This window comes from Cygnus olor, chromosome 25 (assembly GCF_009769625.2).
Source record: "Cygnus olor isolate bCygOlo1 chromosome 25, bCygOlo1.pri.v2, whole genome shotgun sequence".
NCBI classification, from domain to species: Eukaryota; Metazoa; Chordata; class Aves; order Anseriformes; family Anatidae; genus Cygnus; species Cygnus olor.
The window spans coordinates 6,173,333-6,190,112 of record NC_049193.1 but is presented as its reverse complement, the minus strand read 5'-3'; the positions used below and the strand labels follow the sequence as shown (position 1 = coordinate 6,190,112).

Below are 16,780 nucleotides of genomic sequence, written 5' to 3'. Positions count from 1 at the left end.
TGCCACTGTTCCCTTCAATGGCATTGCTTTTCCTTCAGCACACTGTAAGAGCTGGGGTTTTGCTGTGTGCATGATCCTGGAGCTTCGATCGAGTCATTTGGATATGGTTACTAGCAGTCGTGTGGCCCCGCTGCGTTTCTGAAAGGGCAACGTGCTGCTTGGTGCTGTGGCTGTACAAATAATAAATAGCAGCTATAAAACCTGTTGCTGAATTGGCTATTTCAGCAGTAATTTACATTAAAAAGCTAAATGAGGTTAATCCTTCAGCCAAAGGAAGCTCACATCGTGTCTGTGCTGGCCTGGCTGCAAAGGCTGTGGATGTTGTGGGAGGTTGGAGAGTACAGAATAGAAAATTTTGTGATTTTTTTTTTTCCTAATTTCCCCCAGAAAATATTCCATCCCTTTCCATGCAGTCTTTGTACGGCTGCTTCCAAAAAGCTGCCCTGTCTTGAAAGCATTCTATGTGTGTTTGCTTTGAGAAGCAGAGCGTGGCTGCAGCTGCTTGCCTTGTGCTAGTAAGTAGTCCAAACAGCCCAAATCTAATTCAATCCACCATAAAAAGTCATCGGGAATGATCTATATTAACCCAGCGGGAGTCAAGTGCAGTTGCTGAGAGCCTCATCATTGCCCGGCTGCTGTCGTGGCCACAGATCTTGCTGTGAACAGCCCCTGGTGGAAATGCAGGACCACGGTGCTCGGGTGCAGCCCACACTGGGCTGCGATATCGCATCCCGTTCTCCAGCATGGTTCTGCTCTCAAAAGTGACTGTAAGAATACCAGGGTCTTGTGCCTGCTTTACTGCCACTCAGTGATTCTGAGATCGAATCCATCCCCTTTACAAGCATGATATTTTTCCCCCTGCCTGCCTGTACCAGTTTACCCTGGAATCACACAGTTAAGTCTGTTGTGTCCTCAGCAATGAAAGTAACCCAACAATGCAGTCACATCCCTGGCTGTGCTTGCTCTGCAAAACTTATAGAAGTTCAGAGCAGAAACATTTGACTTCCTGTGGACAGCAAGTTGGGGCTATGGTTACAAATTCTCTTTTTGTAATAAAATTCACTCTGAATTTTGGGCATGACATTTTGTATACCTTTCTGTAAGCAAGTGGCCATGCAGTGCTGTGCCTCTCTGCATTGACCCGTGTGGTTTAGACATACGGATCCATCCCTAGATCTGTCTGTACCAATATACGTATCTCCCTTCCTGCTATGTTCTTGCCTTTCCCTACTGATTGCAGGAGGCTTGGTAGCAGAGTCTGACTCCAGGTTTTACTATAGGGATCTAAAGCTAGTTGGGATAAAATCCACTTTAGCTATTATTTTCGTATTTTCCCTGCCATGAGGGGATCATTTGTTTTGCAGCTGTCACCAGGAACGATTTAGCACCAGGTGGGAAAAGACAGGGCAGGGTTCTGGAGAGCTTCAAGGGGCCTTTGCATTTTGGCATGCAGCAGGGAGCAGAGAGGCGAAGCGTGATGGGATCGCCATGCTCCATCCCAGGAGCCAGCACACGGAGGTGGCTCTGGAACACTGCGTGCTCCATGAGCGCAGTAGCCAATGCTTGGAGAGAATCTCACCCTACGAGGTAGCGGTTGCATTGGTTGTATGTTGAAAGCTATAGTATTTCACCTAACTGCAAGCCCGATTCAACTCAACAAAACTCCCACTGTCTGCCTTCGGAGCAGGATGATATAAACATGGCTATGAAAGCTGTGCTCCTCATGTTACCATAATTTCTGAGCACCTTGCAGGCAGGAACGCAGGTGTCCTCACGTGCTCCTGTGGAACAAGACACTGCCAATAGCCCTATTTTACCTGTCTACGTACTGCATTTTCCATGGGAGGTAAGACGTGAGGACTGCCTGTCTGGGTCACCATCCTGCAGGTGGCATGTGCATGAGTGATGGGGAATGGCTTTGCATGCACAAGTGATGGGGAATGACTTGGCATGTGTGATGGGGAGTTGCTTTCGCTTTGCTTTCCATGCATGAGCAATGGGGAGTTCTTTGCATGCACGAGTGATGGGGAACAGCTTTGCATGCACGAGCGATGTGGAGTTGTTTTGTTTTATATGCACGAGTGATGGGGAATGGCTTTGCTTGCTGTGATTTTCTGCACTGGACAGCACTGGGGCATTGCCAGGAGATCTGCATGCAGCCAGTGGGTGCAATAACAACACACCATGTATGCGGTTACTCTGAAGTTTGCTCTTCCAAATAACGGAGCCATCACAAGGGAGCCAAAAAGAACACTTGTGCTAACTTTTGAGCATCTCTAACTAAAGTGCTTGGAATTGCATTACGGAAACATCTTTCCTCAATTGACTATAGAGAAAACCTCATAGCCTAAACGGTGCTGCACTGAATTATGGCTTGATTATATGCCAGCGAGAACCTGCAGTGCAAAGCTCTCAGTGCACGTGCATCAAGAGACACAGGTCATAAAACCATCACCCGACCGTGTGGCCATGGCCGTTCACACCGGCCGTGGTGGCCAGGCTGGTCCTTAACGCCACCCCACACTCCTGGTGGAGCCAGGCTTTGCTTTTTTTCATGTCCCAAATATTTCACTTCAGACAGAAGCTGTAAACACTCAGGGCTGGAAGTGGTAAAAGCCTCCTGGGGTTTTAGCCTTCGCTGGGTACAGAGAAATGCTGTTTTCTGTTTGACATTTAGTACTCATCTCCTCTGAGTAAGGATGAAGGAGTGGTTGCTGTTTTTTCTTCAGAAAAGGCATGAGATGAAGTTGTCCTGCTGGGAGTATTTGGAGCTTTTTGTTCTTCTCATGGGGCTGACGCTTCCCTTCGCGCGGGCTCTGCAGAAAGGCTGGGCTTTCATACAGGGAGCGGCCTGAAAAGCTCCAGACATGAGGATGGCTTGATAGTGAGGAGCAGACGTTCCCAGTGCTGACTGGGGAGAACCACCACGTGGCTTCTCAGCGTCTCAGAACGGTTGCAGAGGGGCTGAAGGCCACTGCTAGGGAATCTCAAGTCGATCTCACTATGGATGACCATGATGGACAAGCCCATGAGCATTTCCCCATCTTCGTTTTGGCTTTGGGGTGCTGATTGCTGGTTTTAAGGTGCATGGAGGTCTGGAGATGGGTGATCAGCATTTTCAGACCTCATTTTGGTACATAACCTCCTTCCTTACCTGGAGGGTTTTGGGGTAGATGCTGACATCTCAAGTCCAAATGTTTTGTCCACCCTCTTTGCTAAAGCTCCACAGTGCTTACATAAGTATCTTGATGTGGATGGGTGCTGAGGGGATCCATGGGCACCCGGTACGTGCTCTCAAGGTATTTTTGGCAGGGCCAAGGAGCAACGTTGCCACTGGTGATGTGGTACGCTTCAGTCCCGGAGCTGCAGCTACTTCTGAGTCGTGCTGCCACTCGGTAAGGAGTTCAACAAGGGTAATGAAGAACAGTTCATTAAATGAATCAGTGGGGAGAGGTTAGGAAGACAGATTGTAATTATTATCCAAATGAATCCTGGCCTTCACACCATAAGCTGGCACCTGTTAAAAGGCTCCAGGGCTCCCACCGCTGGGATGCGCGGAGCTCCTGGTGGAGGGACGGACAGCCTAGCTGAGCCATAGTGGTCACAAAGGAGGACTGAGCACACTGAGTCACCCACTTTGCTCCTCTTCCCACGCCATCTGCTGCTTCCTGAGGGCATCGTCCAGGTTTTTCGGCTTCTCTGACCTCGTTCAACCGGAGTCTGGCAATATCGCATCCCCAGCCTGGCATTTCTCAGACTGATGACCTCTTTTCACCCACGTACACCACATGTTCCTACATGCCGAGTGGCCTTACAGTCGTGCCGGGGCATTGATTTTCATAAGATGTGAAAGCTTTTGTAAAAATAAAATAAAAATAAATAGTAGAAAGAAAACATTAATATGGTCTTTTAAAGAGAGCTGAAGACCAAGGGAGGGTGGTGTTGGTGTTATGGTGTGCAGCAGGTTCCTGGAGGACCAGTGGATGCTGTTCTGCAGACCAAGTCTTGAGATATCGAGTTTACGATTGATTCACAGGTTAATTGGTGTTCGTGTGGGACATGAGCCTTTGTGGGAGCAGGCAGATGTTGTCCCTGCTACTAACGAATTATGGTCAGGTGGGACACCACTGCTGTCACATTGCTGTGCATCAGTTTGTCATGGGTGGAAGTAATTAGGGCCTGATGGGGATCAGAGAGAGGGGAGCAGTTCCCTCAGTTTATGGCTCAGCATAATTCTCAAATATTTGGAGCTTCCATTATAGTTTATTCATTTGCTGCCAGAATCTTAGTGCTATATTTCTTTTTAAATATCCACTCAACTAGTGCTAAATTGCAGTGATTGCTGTGGAGGTGATTTATGCCATCTATAAGGACCCTCCATAAGTACTCACCATTCAAACAAATGCTTGCACCAATATGCCATTACAGGGAGTGGCTGATTGCACAAATATGAAGGAAAGGGCAATATCTCGTAGTGAATTAAATGTGCCAGCCTGTCATGCTTCTGTGTTTGTGCTGCTAGAGTTTAACTGCACTTGAAAGGTAGAATGCAAGGGTATGAGCTGTCATCTACTGAGCAACATTTAATGCCTTCCTATAAAACAAACAAATTAAAAACCAAACCAGTGGCAAAAACTGGTTTTGAAGGCAGAGGTCAATGTATAAGTAGTGTTATACATTATATAGCAGCTTGTCAGCAACGGTAGACTTATGGTTGGGATGCTGGCTCCTAGTTTGTAAAAAAAATAAATAAATTAATGCTAGGACAAGACCATCTTAGCCTCAGGCAGTACCTAGGACTTCAATAACTTCTTATTTAAAAACAACAGACTTGTATAACAGAGGAGCTGACATCCTGCTGCTCCCATGCAGTTGTACAGGAACAGCGCCCAGAGGGGTGTGGGCAGACATCGAACCGATTTTAGCAAAACATCTCCCTGTCTTGCCTTGCAGAGCTGCTTGACAGCCCCACTGGGATGTCTCGATCTTGGAGGCCAAAAGGAAAATCCTGTCCTTGTAAACACATCTCTGACAACTTCTATGGCTCTGCTTTCCAGAGCTCCGTCTCCATCACTCTTCTCCATTGCGAGATTAAACCTGACACTACAAAGGATGGGTGATATTTTCCTTGTCTGACATACTTCTGTGCCAGGTTTCTGATAATACAAAACAAGCACAGATTTAAAGACAAATCCATGGCTGCTCTTTGAAGGGGAGAAGATGCCCAAACATTTCATCTATATGTGTTTTCCCTCCTGGTTTACATTAACATTTGAAAGACCTGCACCTTGCAGTCAACCAAGCAAATTGCCTTTTGAATACATGGGCCTGTGAGTTTTTCATATTCCCGTGGTGGTTTTGTAAGTCTGAGCTATATCGTCCTCCCCAGCAAAGAGGATGCTCCAAAGGCTGGTGAGGCTCATGTGTCCCCTGCCCTCCTCTGCAGGGCTTTGAGACCTAGCCCGAGATGTTGCTGTAAAACCTGATTTTACAGCACAGTGCACTGGGGGGCTGAGATGCTGTTAGCTTGTGTCCTCACTGCTGTGCCCAGCTCTGGAGACCATGCTTTTTGCTTCTGTGGGTTGAGGTGCCCCAAGGCACCTCCCTGAAGATGCCACCAGGCCAGCGGGAACGTGGAGGAGCACAAGGTGCCCAAAAGCACATCCATGCCAGCACTTGAGATCAGGAGGTTTGGGTGGGAATGTTATTGCCAACCCCACCATTCTGGGATGGACTCTGCCCTCTTGGCCAGGTAAGCATAGTGCTATGTTTCTTCCGCTCCTCAATGCTGGGATTCCCTCTTCGAATCGCCATCCCTGGAGAGATTCAAAAACCACCTGGATGTGGTTGTGGGCAATCTGCTATAGGTGACCCTGCTTGAGCAGGAGTGTTGGACAAGTGACTTCCAGAGTTCCCTTCCAATGTTCCATTTCACCTGTCTGCTTCACATCTGTCTATCAAGTTTTGGTTATTTTGGTTATTTTATTGGAAACCTCCCAAGAGAAATTTAGTGCAATTTTAAAGACCTGATCTAATTTTTTTTTTTTTTTTTTTCCTCGCAAAAATCTTGTCTCTGCCTGGGATAGGGCTTTGATTCTTTCGGTCCATCTGCACTTAGGTTTGGAAGGGAGGTGAAGTCTTTTCTGCCCACTAGGTGTGAGTCACCTCCATACCAAGCTGTCACTGCTGTCTAGTTCTCCTTTGGAAAGAGATCCCCTTGGGATTTGATGCTTCAGGAATCTGTTTATTGTAGGCATCCATTGCAATTTGCTCTTCGCAGCCATCATTTTGTTTTAAATAATTTACTGCTACTTCCTGCCAGAGTGTGAACAAATGAACCATTGTGATACGCTTGCAGAGAGCCGACTGGACGGTGCTGTTCCTCACACCTCAAGTGAAATAACGTCATGGCTCGATGCCACCGTTGTCTCAGTGAGGGCCACAGGAGAGCGGTGCTGTGTGCAGGTGTCAAAAGCTCAGAAATAAGGTCTTCGTTCCTTCTGAATAGGATCTTTTCCCATCATCTCTTGTAGGTTCCTGCCCAAACACATCTCCATGCTCCTTAGCTCCATGTTCCTGTTCTCCTGGGCCTGTCTTGCTCTGGAAAGTCCGCTCATTTTTCTTTCCATTCTGTTGTCCATGATGCTGTTGGGCATGACTTGATAAGATGCGTCTCTGAATCTTTGTATCCCACAGTTGCAGAGAAAAAGGTTGTGAAGGATGCTAATTTACCCTCTTTTGAATGGTTAGTACCTTAATCTAACAAATAATGTCTTACCTTCTCAGCAAGCTCTAGCCTGCATCTTTGTCTGGATTTAGAGAAGTAATTTACAGACTTCAAATTGCTTGCTTTTACCATCATTTTGCTCCATATTGAAAGGATAATTTATAATCAGATACGCTTGTCCTGTGTATGCTGGTTGCAAACTGTGAAATACCTTTTTCTCTATTACTCCAGTCAGGCTTGCTTGTGTTTTGAATATCAGTCCTTGTTGGCCTATTTGTTTGACATGCAGCAGGAGATATATCTGTGCCTCTGAGCTCTTGAAGTCATTGTCTTCTTTTTTGTACATGGAGTGTGTACGGGATACCCATGCTCAGCTTTTTAATTCCCCAGGATACATGCTTTATTCCTTAGTGTGTCAGCACAAGGAAGGGATCGTTGTGTCACTCAAATACAGTTTCACACGTTTTGACCGTGTTTACCTTTGCATTTAAATGGGTGCAGAGGAGCTGTCAAAAATAGCCAGAGATTCATCAAAGGAAAAATTTGATGTTTTTGTAGACAGTTCTCAAGGCACGTCTGTATTTTTTTTCTGGCTTGTGCTGGGTCTCTTTTTCATTTTGAACATTAAAACATTAATAACAGCAAGAAGCGCTGTTTTCCCCTAAGACAAATGCACTGAGGTTAAATCATTCTTGTTTGCCTCATGTTTACTGTCTCGGGTGTACCACGACAGCTACTAATTGTGATGTTACCCTTTCCAAACAGCTCTATCCATTTATCTAGGTGATTTGATAATGGTCTGAATCCTTCCAAATCCGTGCCCTGTTATCAGGGAGCCAAAAAGATCCTGAAATTGAGAGAATCTACTGAAAAAGCTTTATCTTCCTAAGCAATCTTTCATAGCGAGGGTGAGAAGGTCAGGAACAGCACAGCCCTGTTGAATGTAAATTGAAATGAATGTGTATGGATTTTTGAACTTGGCAATGATTTGTTTTAAATGCTGATATAAATAGACTTTTATAGCTGCTTAGGGAGAGATGGAAAGCCTTGTGGTTGAGGCTCTTGAGAGAGGTATGGGTGGTGGAAAGACCTCTCATGGGGCTTGAGGCAGAAGGCAGACAGAAGTGGGATATGGGTACCACATGAGATATGTACCACAGAGGAAAAATAAACCCTCTGAGGCTCTATTTAATGCCTGCTACTCTCCACAATTCCCTCCCAAGCAGTGGGAGTTGGCCCCAAAGCCTTTATCGCTCTGAAGCCTCTGCGGGTGTTTTCAAGCTGAGTTGAAACGCCACGTCCGTGCTCCATGCAGCATCGTTGGAGAGCAGGGTGGGTGGAGTGTGCTTCCTGGGACACAGAGAGGTGGCACATGGGGGTGAAGCTCCTGGTGTGGGGGTGTCCTGCTGTGTGCAGTGGAGGTGGCTGCTGCAGCTGTATTTTGGGTGCAGGAGTTAGCAAGAGGTGCTCCTAGGTAGGCAGGGCAGGGTATCCTGCTGTAGTGCCGCAGAGTGGCTTTCTTCCCTGTCTTTTTCCTCTTCCTGTCCCATTTTCTGGTCTTTGCTTGTTTCCTTGGTTGATTGATGAATTTATGGCTCCTTTGTGCCTGGGAGCAGGGCTAAGTCTAGCAGAAGACTGCCTGAAGGCATCCCCTGGTTGCTGTTTCAGCACCAGCATCGCCATCCGTGCTGTAGGGCTGCCTTTCCCCTAGGTTCCCTGAGAACCTTATCCTGCACGGAAAGGCTCTCATTCCTTCAACCTCAGTTTATTCTTTCATTTTCACTTCTCAGTGCTTTTCAGGGCTGGTGGTGCTCTCCCTGTGAGAGCTACTGTTTGCGAGTGGTGGGAGCAGCACGCAGCCAACTCACATCCCCACTGGAGGCATCTACGTGGGATTTAGTCAGATCAGGAGTGAGCTTTGGGAGCAAATCTCCCAACCATTTCCACTTACTGTGCTTTGCTTTGCATTGAGGAGCCACCTTGGGCTCAACTCCCTGTGGAGGAAACTTAGTGGGAAGATGTGGCACCTAGACTTGGGACCAAGCTCAAGTTGGTCCAAAGGAATAAAAAGCCCTGAATCAAACCTTAGCATCATGTCTTAGCATCAAGGACAGCAGGTCCTCCTCCCTGGCTGTTTTGCTCTATACATCCTTCCTGGTCCATGCTGTTTGCTGATGTGTCCCTTGTTGGTCTCCTCTGAAACACCACTTTGCTTATCTGCTAAGCCTGGTGGTGACCCCAAAGTTTTCATGCTGTAGGTACTTCAGCAAAGATGCCTGATGCCTTGTTAGGACAAGAGTTCATGTTCTCTGTATCACAGTCATGACTCTGATGCACTATTTGGCTGTACAAAACCACAGGTACTACAGAGCTGAAAGGGCGGATATGCGTCAGGAGCCTTTGTGAGGATTGGTGCTTAATGACGGCCCTAATGAGCAGCGGAAAATGACTGGGCTTCCTTGGAAACATTTCCTTGTAGCCCTGGGAGTGATGTCAATGCTGGATTTAAGCTGTGTCTCAGGTTGTCCCCAGGGCTTGCTGTTGCCTTTGATGGTTGCTTGCTGAAGGTGGAGGGGATGGGGAAGGTCCCTTCCTTTTCAGCTGAGTTTGATTTATTTTTCCATGGTGGGGCTTGCAGAAGTGCAGCCAAAGTGAGCCGTGGACCCCTGTCACTTGTTGTTGGATGAAAATGCCCTAAATGGAAGTTTTATACTTAGAATTTTACAGCTGCAAAGGGCAATATAAAAAGCCCTATAAAATTGCCTGGATTTATTTGGCTAAAGGCTGCTCTGGGTGCATCAGAATCTAAATCCTTATTCAGCATTTACAGTGCGCTTTGCTTTATATATAAGCTTGCTTGTTTTCCCATGATTTTCACTAATGTAGGTTTTCTTCTTCCTGTATTTCAAGCTATCCTAATTAGAAATTTGTGACTTATGCCTTCACAGCCTATCTGGGAAAACCCATCTACAGGCACTGGCTGCTAACACAGGCTTACTATTGTTCAGATTATGTTTCCAGCTTGAATGGTTTAATAGGTCAGTCAAGTATTAAAAAGAGATTTTCACTTGGGTAAAATCTTTTTTAAAGGGCATATTTTTTCCCACAAGCGCTTTCTATTCTCTGTGTCCCTTTTGCTCCAATTGGAGTTTTTTAACTTGAGTATGATTTCATGCCCCAGCATAGCCTCGTTTTCTTTTCACCTGCTTCCCTGATGCTGCGCTTTATAAGGCATATGTCAATATTAGATAGGAATAAATTGATGATGACTCCAGCTTCTGTGTAGCTTTATGAATCATCCTGGGGTCGTGTGATCTCAGCAAATGCGTTAGCAACTGATGATTTCTGCCGAGGCAGATGGGACCACTGCCAGTGTGCCGCTTGCTCTTGTGCTCCCTTCAGTCTGAGTATTCATTAGCGGCATTTGCCAGTTGCTTACTGATTGCCAAGCCGGACTTTCCAATACTGCGAGGGGCGACTCAAAGGCGTCTCGTGCTCCCTGTCTCAGGCCAGTGCTGGGAGTCGTGATGTGCGATGGGGGGGAATTTCTGAATGTTGCGGAGCCCAAGCGTGGGGCCAGCTGAATCCCCATCAAGGGGTTGCCTGGGGAGTGGTGGAGTGAGGATAAACAGGATATTGCATTTTTCTCATGCCTGGAGAGCGCAGGCATCATTCCCATTTTCCCCTGGGTGCCAAGCAGTGGGCATGACCTGTGCCTACAGGGTCTGATATTTGGTGTAGGCGAAATAACTCCATAGCAAGTGTCTACCCGGACAGTCCTGCAAGCTCCTACCTCTCCGGATCCACTCATCTCACAGAGCTTCTGTGCTGCTTCAGGGGCTTGTCCCTAACTTGCCAGGGGTCAGCGGGGACATCAGCACAGGAACCCGCTGGATCTGCTTGGAGTCAGGGTGGGCTTCGGAGCCAGCCCGTGCATCCCCTGGGGACTGGGGAAGAAGGGTCTATCCCTGCAGCGATGAGCATACGGTGGGGGTGGGTGGAGCACAAAATGGGGGAATCGTGCTGTATTTTAGTACAAGCTCAAATACAGCCTGTGCCTGTGTTTCTTGGAGAGGGAACACAATGTGGATTGGGCAACCTAATGAAGTTGTTTGTTCACTGCTCTAAAACGTCTTTTTCTTTTCTCCATCCTTTATTTTCTGTAAGGAGAGCACAATATGCTACATTATTAAACCAGGGTGGATTTATCAGAAGATACTTTCCTTTGAGCCACAGCACATGGATGTTCCTCATTGTCCTGCTCACCTTTGGGTGGGAAGAGGCATTTATTATATGGCTCTTTGTCTTTTTTCCTCCTTGCAGGTGTTTACAAAATATGGGAAATGCTACATGTTTAACTCAGGAGAAGAAGGACGGCCTCTTCTTACCACGGTCAAGGGTGGGACAGGCAATGGACTGGAAATCATGCTAGATATACAGCAGGATGAATATTTGCCAATATGGGGAGAAACAGGTATGAGTTTCTTTCTCTGCAAATAGGAATGTAATGTTTTTTCATTTTTTTGTTTGTTTGCTTTTTTTTTGTGGGGAAAGATTTTCCCATCCCAGCCTTCACAGCCAATGTCTAAACCAAATAGCTCTTCAAAGCAAGAGGGCCCCAGGCTGTACAGAACTGAGTTGCTTTTCTTCTCAGTGTTTGTGTCTGGTCGTAAGGACCAGCATTTCCATAGCTCGGGTCATAAGCATTGAACTCGGGTGTCTCAGCACCAAAGAGGGGTCTCGTCTTTTGGGAAGCCCCATCACCTGTCCTGGGGCAGGGTTGGGTGCCTATGGGTGATGAGAGGTGTAGTGTCTGCTTCAGATACTCCAGCACATCCCTCTTCCCTAGAAAGGCATTTTGGGAGGCCACGTTCAAGGTGGACCTCTAGGTTTTGTGTTTTTCTCCTTGAAATTTAGGGACAGCCATTGCCCTAATTTCTGTCTGCCTGGGTTGCAGCTGTGTGGGTGGACCAGGGGGCTGTGCTCAATCACAGGTCTCCTGCGAGCCCCTTCAAGCACCTTTCAATCTTCTGTTAAGTAGCGAAGAGGAGAGTTGGCTGCATTCATTCAAAACTTAAAATGTATTCGTGTGGTATTTGATTCTTAGGATTGAAACGGATTCCCACAGTCCTGTCAATCACTTACAAATGCACAGCCTCGTATAACAAGAGCTTTGCCTTCTGCTTTGTAGCTCATACTCGAAGTCAGCCTGATCTGGCCCGGGTGAGGGGGTGGAGAGGGTGATTTGAGATAATCATTTCTGACTTGTTGCATGTGTTTGAAGTCTTGTCCTTTTAAAGGCAAAATGGGTTCACAGCTGTAGTGAGAAGATGAAGTACATCTTCCACCTCCGATGTTTTATTGCCTACAGACTGCCTTGGGCAGTCCTTGGGGAGAGGAAACAACCACATCAATGGCTTGGGGATCTAGCAGGCTCGGACAACCACACCGTGAACTCTGTATGTTCAGCCTTATTGGGTTTAGGGTCCCTCTGAAGTTCCCATGGTGACACAGACCTTGCGTTACCTCATCCTCGCTTTAGGGTCGTTTTTTGTAGCTGCATTTTGGACTCCTCAGGAGCAGCCCATGCACGCAGAAACATGCCACTTTTAGAGTTGTGCTTTCCTATCACTACAGTGCTGGGAAGGGTGGATTAGTTGCAGCTGGGTAAACCAGACTCTCATTACAAAAAAGAAAGAGAAAAGTAAGTGGAGAAATAAACTGGGAGGATGAAAGATGAGGGAGGGTCTTGTTCTTCCCACCTGGCAGGGAAGCCAGGCATGATTGCCCACAGTGGTGGGGAGGAGGTTTCCAGCCTGGTACCTCCGCATCCATGAGCATATCCATCGTCCAGAGGCTAGGTGGAACGGCAGCTTCTGGTTGCTCTTTTCAGGCAAATTTCACGCAGAGGTGCTTGAAATCTGGCTGTGGTTGCAGACTTGAAACCTGAAGGGGAAAAAAAACACCTCACAATTATATATTTTTTTTTTTCCCAAAAAAATCTTTTAGGTTTTAGGGTTTCTTGAGTACATACTTGAATTTTGATCACATGCAGGCCAGAGCAATATACCCTATTGATTTTCAAGACACCCCTGATGATGTCCTTCCCCCCATGACCTCACCACTGCTGATTTCACATGTATTTAACTTAAAGTTGTACTCAGCTGAAGACCAGAAGCATGCAGAAGATTGTCATGTCCTTGGAACTGGGCTGATGTTACAAGCTCTGGATTGAGCTGGGTTATCTATTAAGATCAATACTTGACCATGAAGTGCAACAGGATTCAAGTCAAAACAATATGAATAGGGCTCTTGATTTAGTTAAGTGGTGTAGGTGAAGCTCCTGGACATGTTTTGAGCCCATTTGGCTGTTTTTACAGGTCCAGGTAGAACTGATACTTGTCGTTGAAGCTCATAAAACATTAATCTTTGCCTTCCAACAAGAGACTTTCTCATCCTCCACATTCATACAGCGTCTTGTACAAGCTGTCTTCAGTCTTTGTTGGGCTCTCTGGACTCTACCAGAATAAAAATATTAACTATAGTGGTTAATAGTTGCTGTTCCCATGGAAACTCTTAACTCAGCTCTTAGCAGGTAAGTGAAGGAGTTGATGATTTCCAAATATTTGCATAATAATGTAAATGTATTTGGAATTAAATCTCCTTAGCTGCCACCACTGGGACTGTACAAACTTGGCTCTCCAGTGAAAAGCTCCATCTAGAACACAGCACTTGGTGGGGAGTGTCAGCCCGTGCTATGGAGAGGTATGGGGGCAGACACAGGGTGAGACCTGCGCGTTGCAGTGCCAGGGCTGTGGGTAGGCATGGGGATATCACCAGGATGGAAGGAGTTGAGTTTCTTCTTCCCAGTGAGTTAATATCTCCGTTATAACCCAAACCATCTGCACTCTCCTTATGTTTAGCTCTTCGGATATTTCTACCAACTGGTTTTGTTGCTGTCTCCCCTGTAGCTATCCCGTGCCCAGCAGGTGCTCTTTAGTTGCTTCTTTGACAGTGGATTTTGTGAGGTTGAGTTACTCAACCTTTTGTCTCCAGATTGCAACTTCTGCAGCATCCCTCAAATGGGGCTGCTGAGACTATTTCCTCCCCCAGCTGGCCGTACCGTGTTGATCTGAGTTTTCCCAGAGCCGTCAGTACCTGCAGCGAACCGACCTGCTCCAAGTCCTGTTCATGGCGTTGGCTCTTCATGAAGGGCTTCAGGGATGCGGAAGGTTGGCCAGCTTCTGTCACCTCAGGGAGACCTTCACGTGGAAAAAGATGTGCTTCCCTGACCCGTCGTGGTGGCCTTGGCTTGTGCATCCCCCAAGGGTCTGCCCCATAGAAAACAGCCACATTCAAAGGGCTCTCCAGGCCCCGGTTCACTGCCTCTGCATCCAAACCAAGGCCAGGGCACCCCACAGGACCTTTCCTCTGCACCTTGGGTCCCTCTTACCTCATTGTCACAGGGCAGTTGTGGTTCTTTTGGGTGCTGGGCTGATTTTTCTTAATGCAAAGTTCAATCAATGGTGTCTGGATTTGGTCCCGTAGCTGCTTTGCTTTTTGCTCCGGGTGTGGAGATACCATAAAAAAGCCTTCTTCATCACAGCCCCTTAGGAAAATAGCCCGTGTGTGGACTCAAAAGTCCTCATTTTGCTTCTGGCTGCATGCCTCAGGATCTCTGCTTTCTTCTTTAGACAGTTCTTTGCAATTCAAATCAGAAACTAAGACAGAAAATATTAGTTCATAGCTTGGGATAGGGCTGCTCCAGGAGCTGCCGTCACCATGTCACATTGGCATATGCTTTGTAATCCAAAAAGTGATTTAATTGTTACTAGCTTGGCAAACAAAATGAAGTGTATTATCATTCTAAAAAGACCTTTACTGAGTATCCATTAATATCTTGGGAAGCTGAAATAACTTGTCTAACAAGTTGCTCTTATTAGAAAAATATACCTTTTGCTTGACTGTGTGCATATGCAAGCCCATTATTTGAACATGTTAAATTTATGTGCAGTCTAATTTTGGAATAGTGAGTGCACACAGACTGCTTCAGTCTTGATTTTCCAGAGCAAAGAAAGGCTATTTTGACTGTCTGGATGTCATGGCATCAGGCAGCATTGCCATCTTTGGGTGTGCAAAAATATTGTGTCAGGAATGTCAAAATCATGAGGTACATGAAAAAAAAAAAAGAAGATAAAAAGAAAAAGAGCTGGAAATCATTGTCTTCTGAATTTTGCACTTCTAGGAATTATATTTTCTAGCATTTTTCTGTAATTGTGAAGTTACCAGAAAGGAAAAGAGTGGGAAAATAATTTGTGACTGAAGTCTTCACAGCACCCATGTGTTTTGCAGAAAACCTTAAGTATTCCAGGTGTCATGCTATCCCATGGGAATTACGATGCAAACAAGAAAAAACGTGCATGAATGTGAAATGTAAGATGGAAAAAAGTATATCAGAGAAAACTCTTTCCAATAACCGATGGGGATACAGCAAGCCACAGGCTCTGGGCGGTGTAGGTGGAAGTTGCAGCCAGTCATTCATACGGCACTGAGTCTCCCAAATACCGCAGCTGCACATCTTGGTCTCGCTGGACTAGGTGCCAGGGACTGGTGGGGATGCAGAGGGTGTTTGTTTTATTGCGTTTTGTAGGGAAAGTGGCAGAAATGCAATCAAACACAGTAAAAGAAATTCTAATTTATAACAGTGACTATTTGATTGGAAAGGGAATCCACTTGTGGTTAATCTTTCTGGAGTGGCCCAAGGTATTATATATTGACCTAATATAGCAGCACAGTAAATTGGAAATCACTCAGGCTACAGGGCTGTAAATAAGAAATACAATCAAAGAGTTCTGCATTTGTGTTTCAGGAATTGTCAGATAACGATGAACATTTCATACTTATTAATCAAGTAACACGCTGAATAAAAAAAAGAAAGGATGAGAAATGCAGTATAAAATGACACTAAAAAGAAACATGAAATCTATAAAGCTTGAGGCTTCAATCCACTTAGGAGATGATCATGTAGTGTTATAGGCTGCTGTTATTTAACTCAGTAGAAAAACACAGGCTACAAGCAAGACTTTTCATCTAGGTCATGCAGAGGAAAGATCTCGAGCCTGTTTCCCTGCACATCTGGCAGTGTTGCAATGCATTTTTTGCTTCCCATTGGGGTCTTGTAACATTGTTATGGCCCAGTGGATGCCTGGCTTCCAAGCCCTGGCGCTAAATGATGAATGGAGGCTCAGGTACCAGCCTGCGCCATGCCCGAGGCATCGGATGCTCACCCTTTTATGCTGGGGGGAGCTGCACGTCTCCAGCATTCATCCAAATTACCCAGAGGTGCAGGTGGTTTCGGTGGCATCAAATTTCCATGCCACTGCTTTTCTTCCTAATTAAAGCCACCTTAATTCAGCAGATCTCTTTCCTCTCCCAAATTGAATGTCAATAAATTGAATTAGCATGGCTTTCATTTTGAATCAGGGTCTTCACACAAGCCCTGATGCTTCAGAAGGTAGCTCAGCCGCACTTTCTGCCACTGGCTGTTCTGGGAAGAGCTCTTTTGGTCCTCATTGAGTCACTAAAGGGGGGAAAATACGGTGGTGGAGCCATCCCACCTTCCTCCGGCTGCATCTCCCTGGGGATCAGCTCGGGGTGGGATGTATGCAGAGCAGACATGCTCTGGGACATTGTGCCAACACAAGCACAAGCCTTGCTCCCCCACTCCATGTGCAGCTCACATTTTAGATAAGGTGTCTCTCTGGTGGATTTTTTTCTGTTGTAGAATAGGTTAGCAGGGATGTGTTGGGGGATCTGCTGCCTGCTCTGGGTTTTGAGGTCTGTACTGGGATGGGTGCCTCCCAGGGAGCATCTCCAGTGGTTTGGGTTGCTCCGGGCATCTGTTCAAAGGGATGTGCATCACAAATCATCCGCATTCACTCCTTGCAAGCAGCACCACGGTGATGCTTTCGGCTCTAGTCGGGGCTGTTCTCCTCCTTGCTCACAAAAGCCCAGATCCCTTCTGGATCCTTCTGCCGCAGAGAGGACTTGGAG

General features: G+C 46.4%; 1 protein-coding gene across 5 annotated transcripts in view; it reads left to right on the top strand.

Moving 5' to 3' along the window:
- ASIC2 (acid sensing ion channel subunit 2) overlaps positions 1-16,780 on the top strand; it is a 514,654-nt gene that overhangs the window by 460,020 nt on the left and 37,854 nt on the right. For all 5 annotated transcript variants that reach the window (XR_005814581.1, XR_005814580.1, XM_040536492.1 and 2 more), the window contains one exon: positions 11,051-11,201. Coding sequence is in view for 3 of the 5 variants with exons in the window: in XM_040536492.1 (XP_040392426.1) it covers positions 11,051-11,201 (151 nt within the window). In the remaining 2 variants the exon portion in view is untranslated. The remainder of the gene's footprint in view (positions 1-11,050; positions 11,202-16,780) is intronic.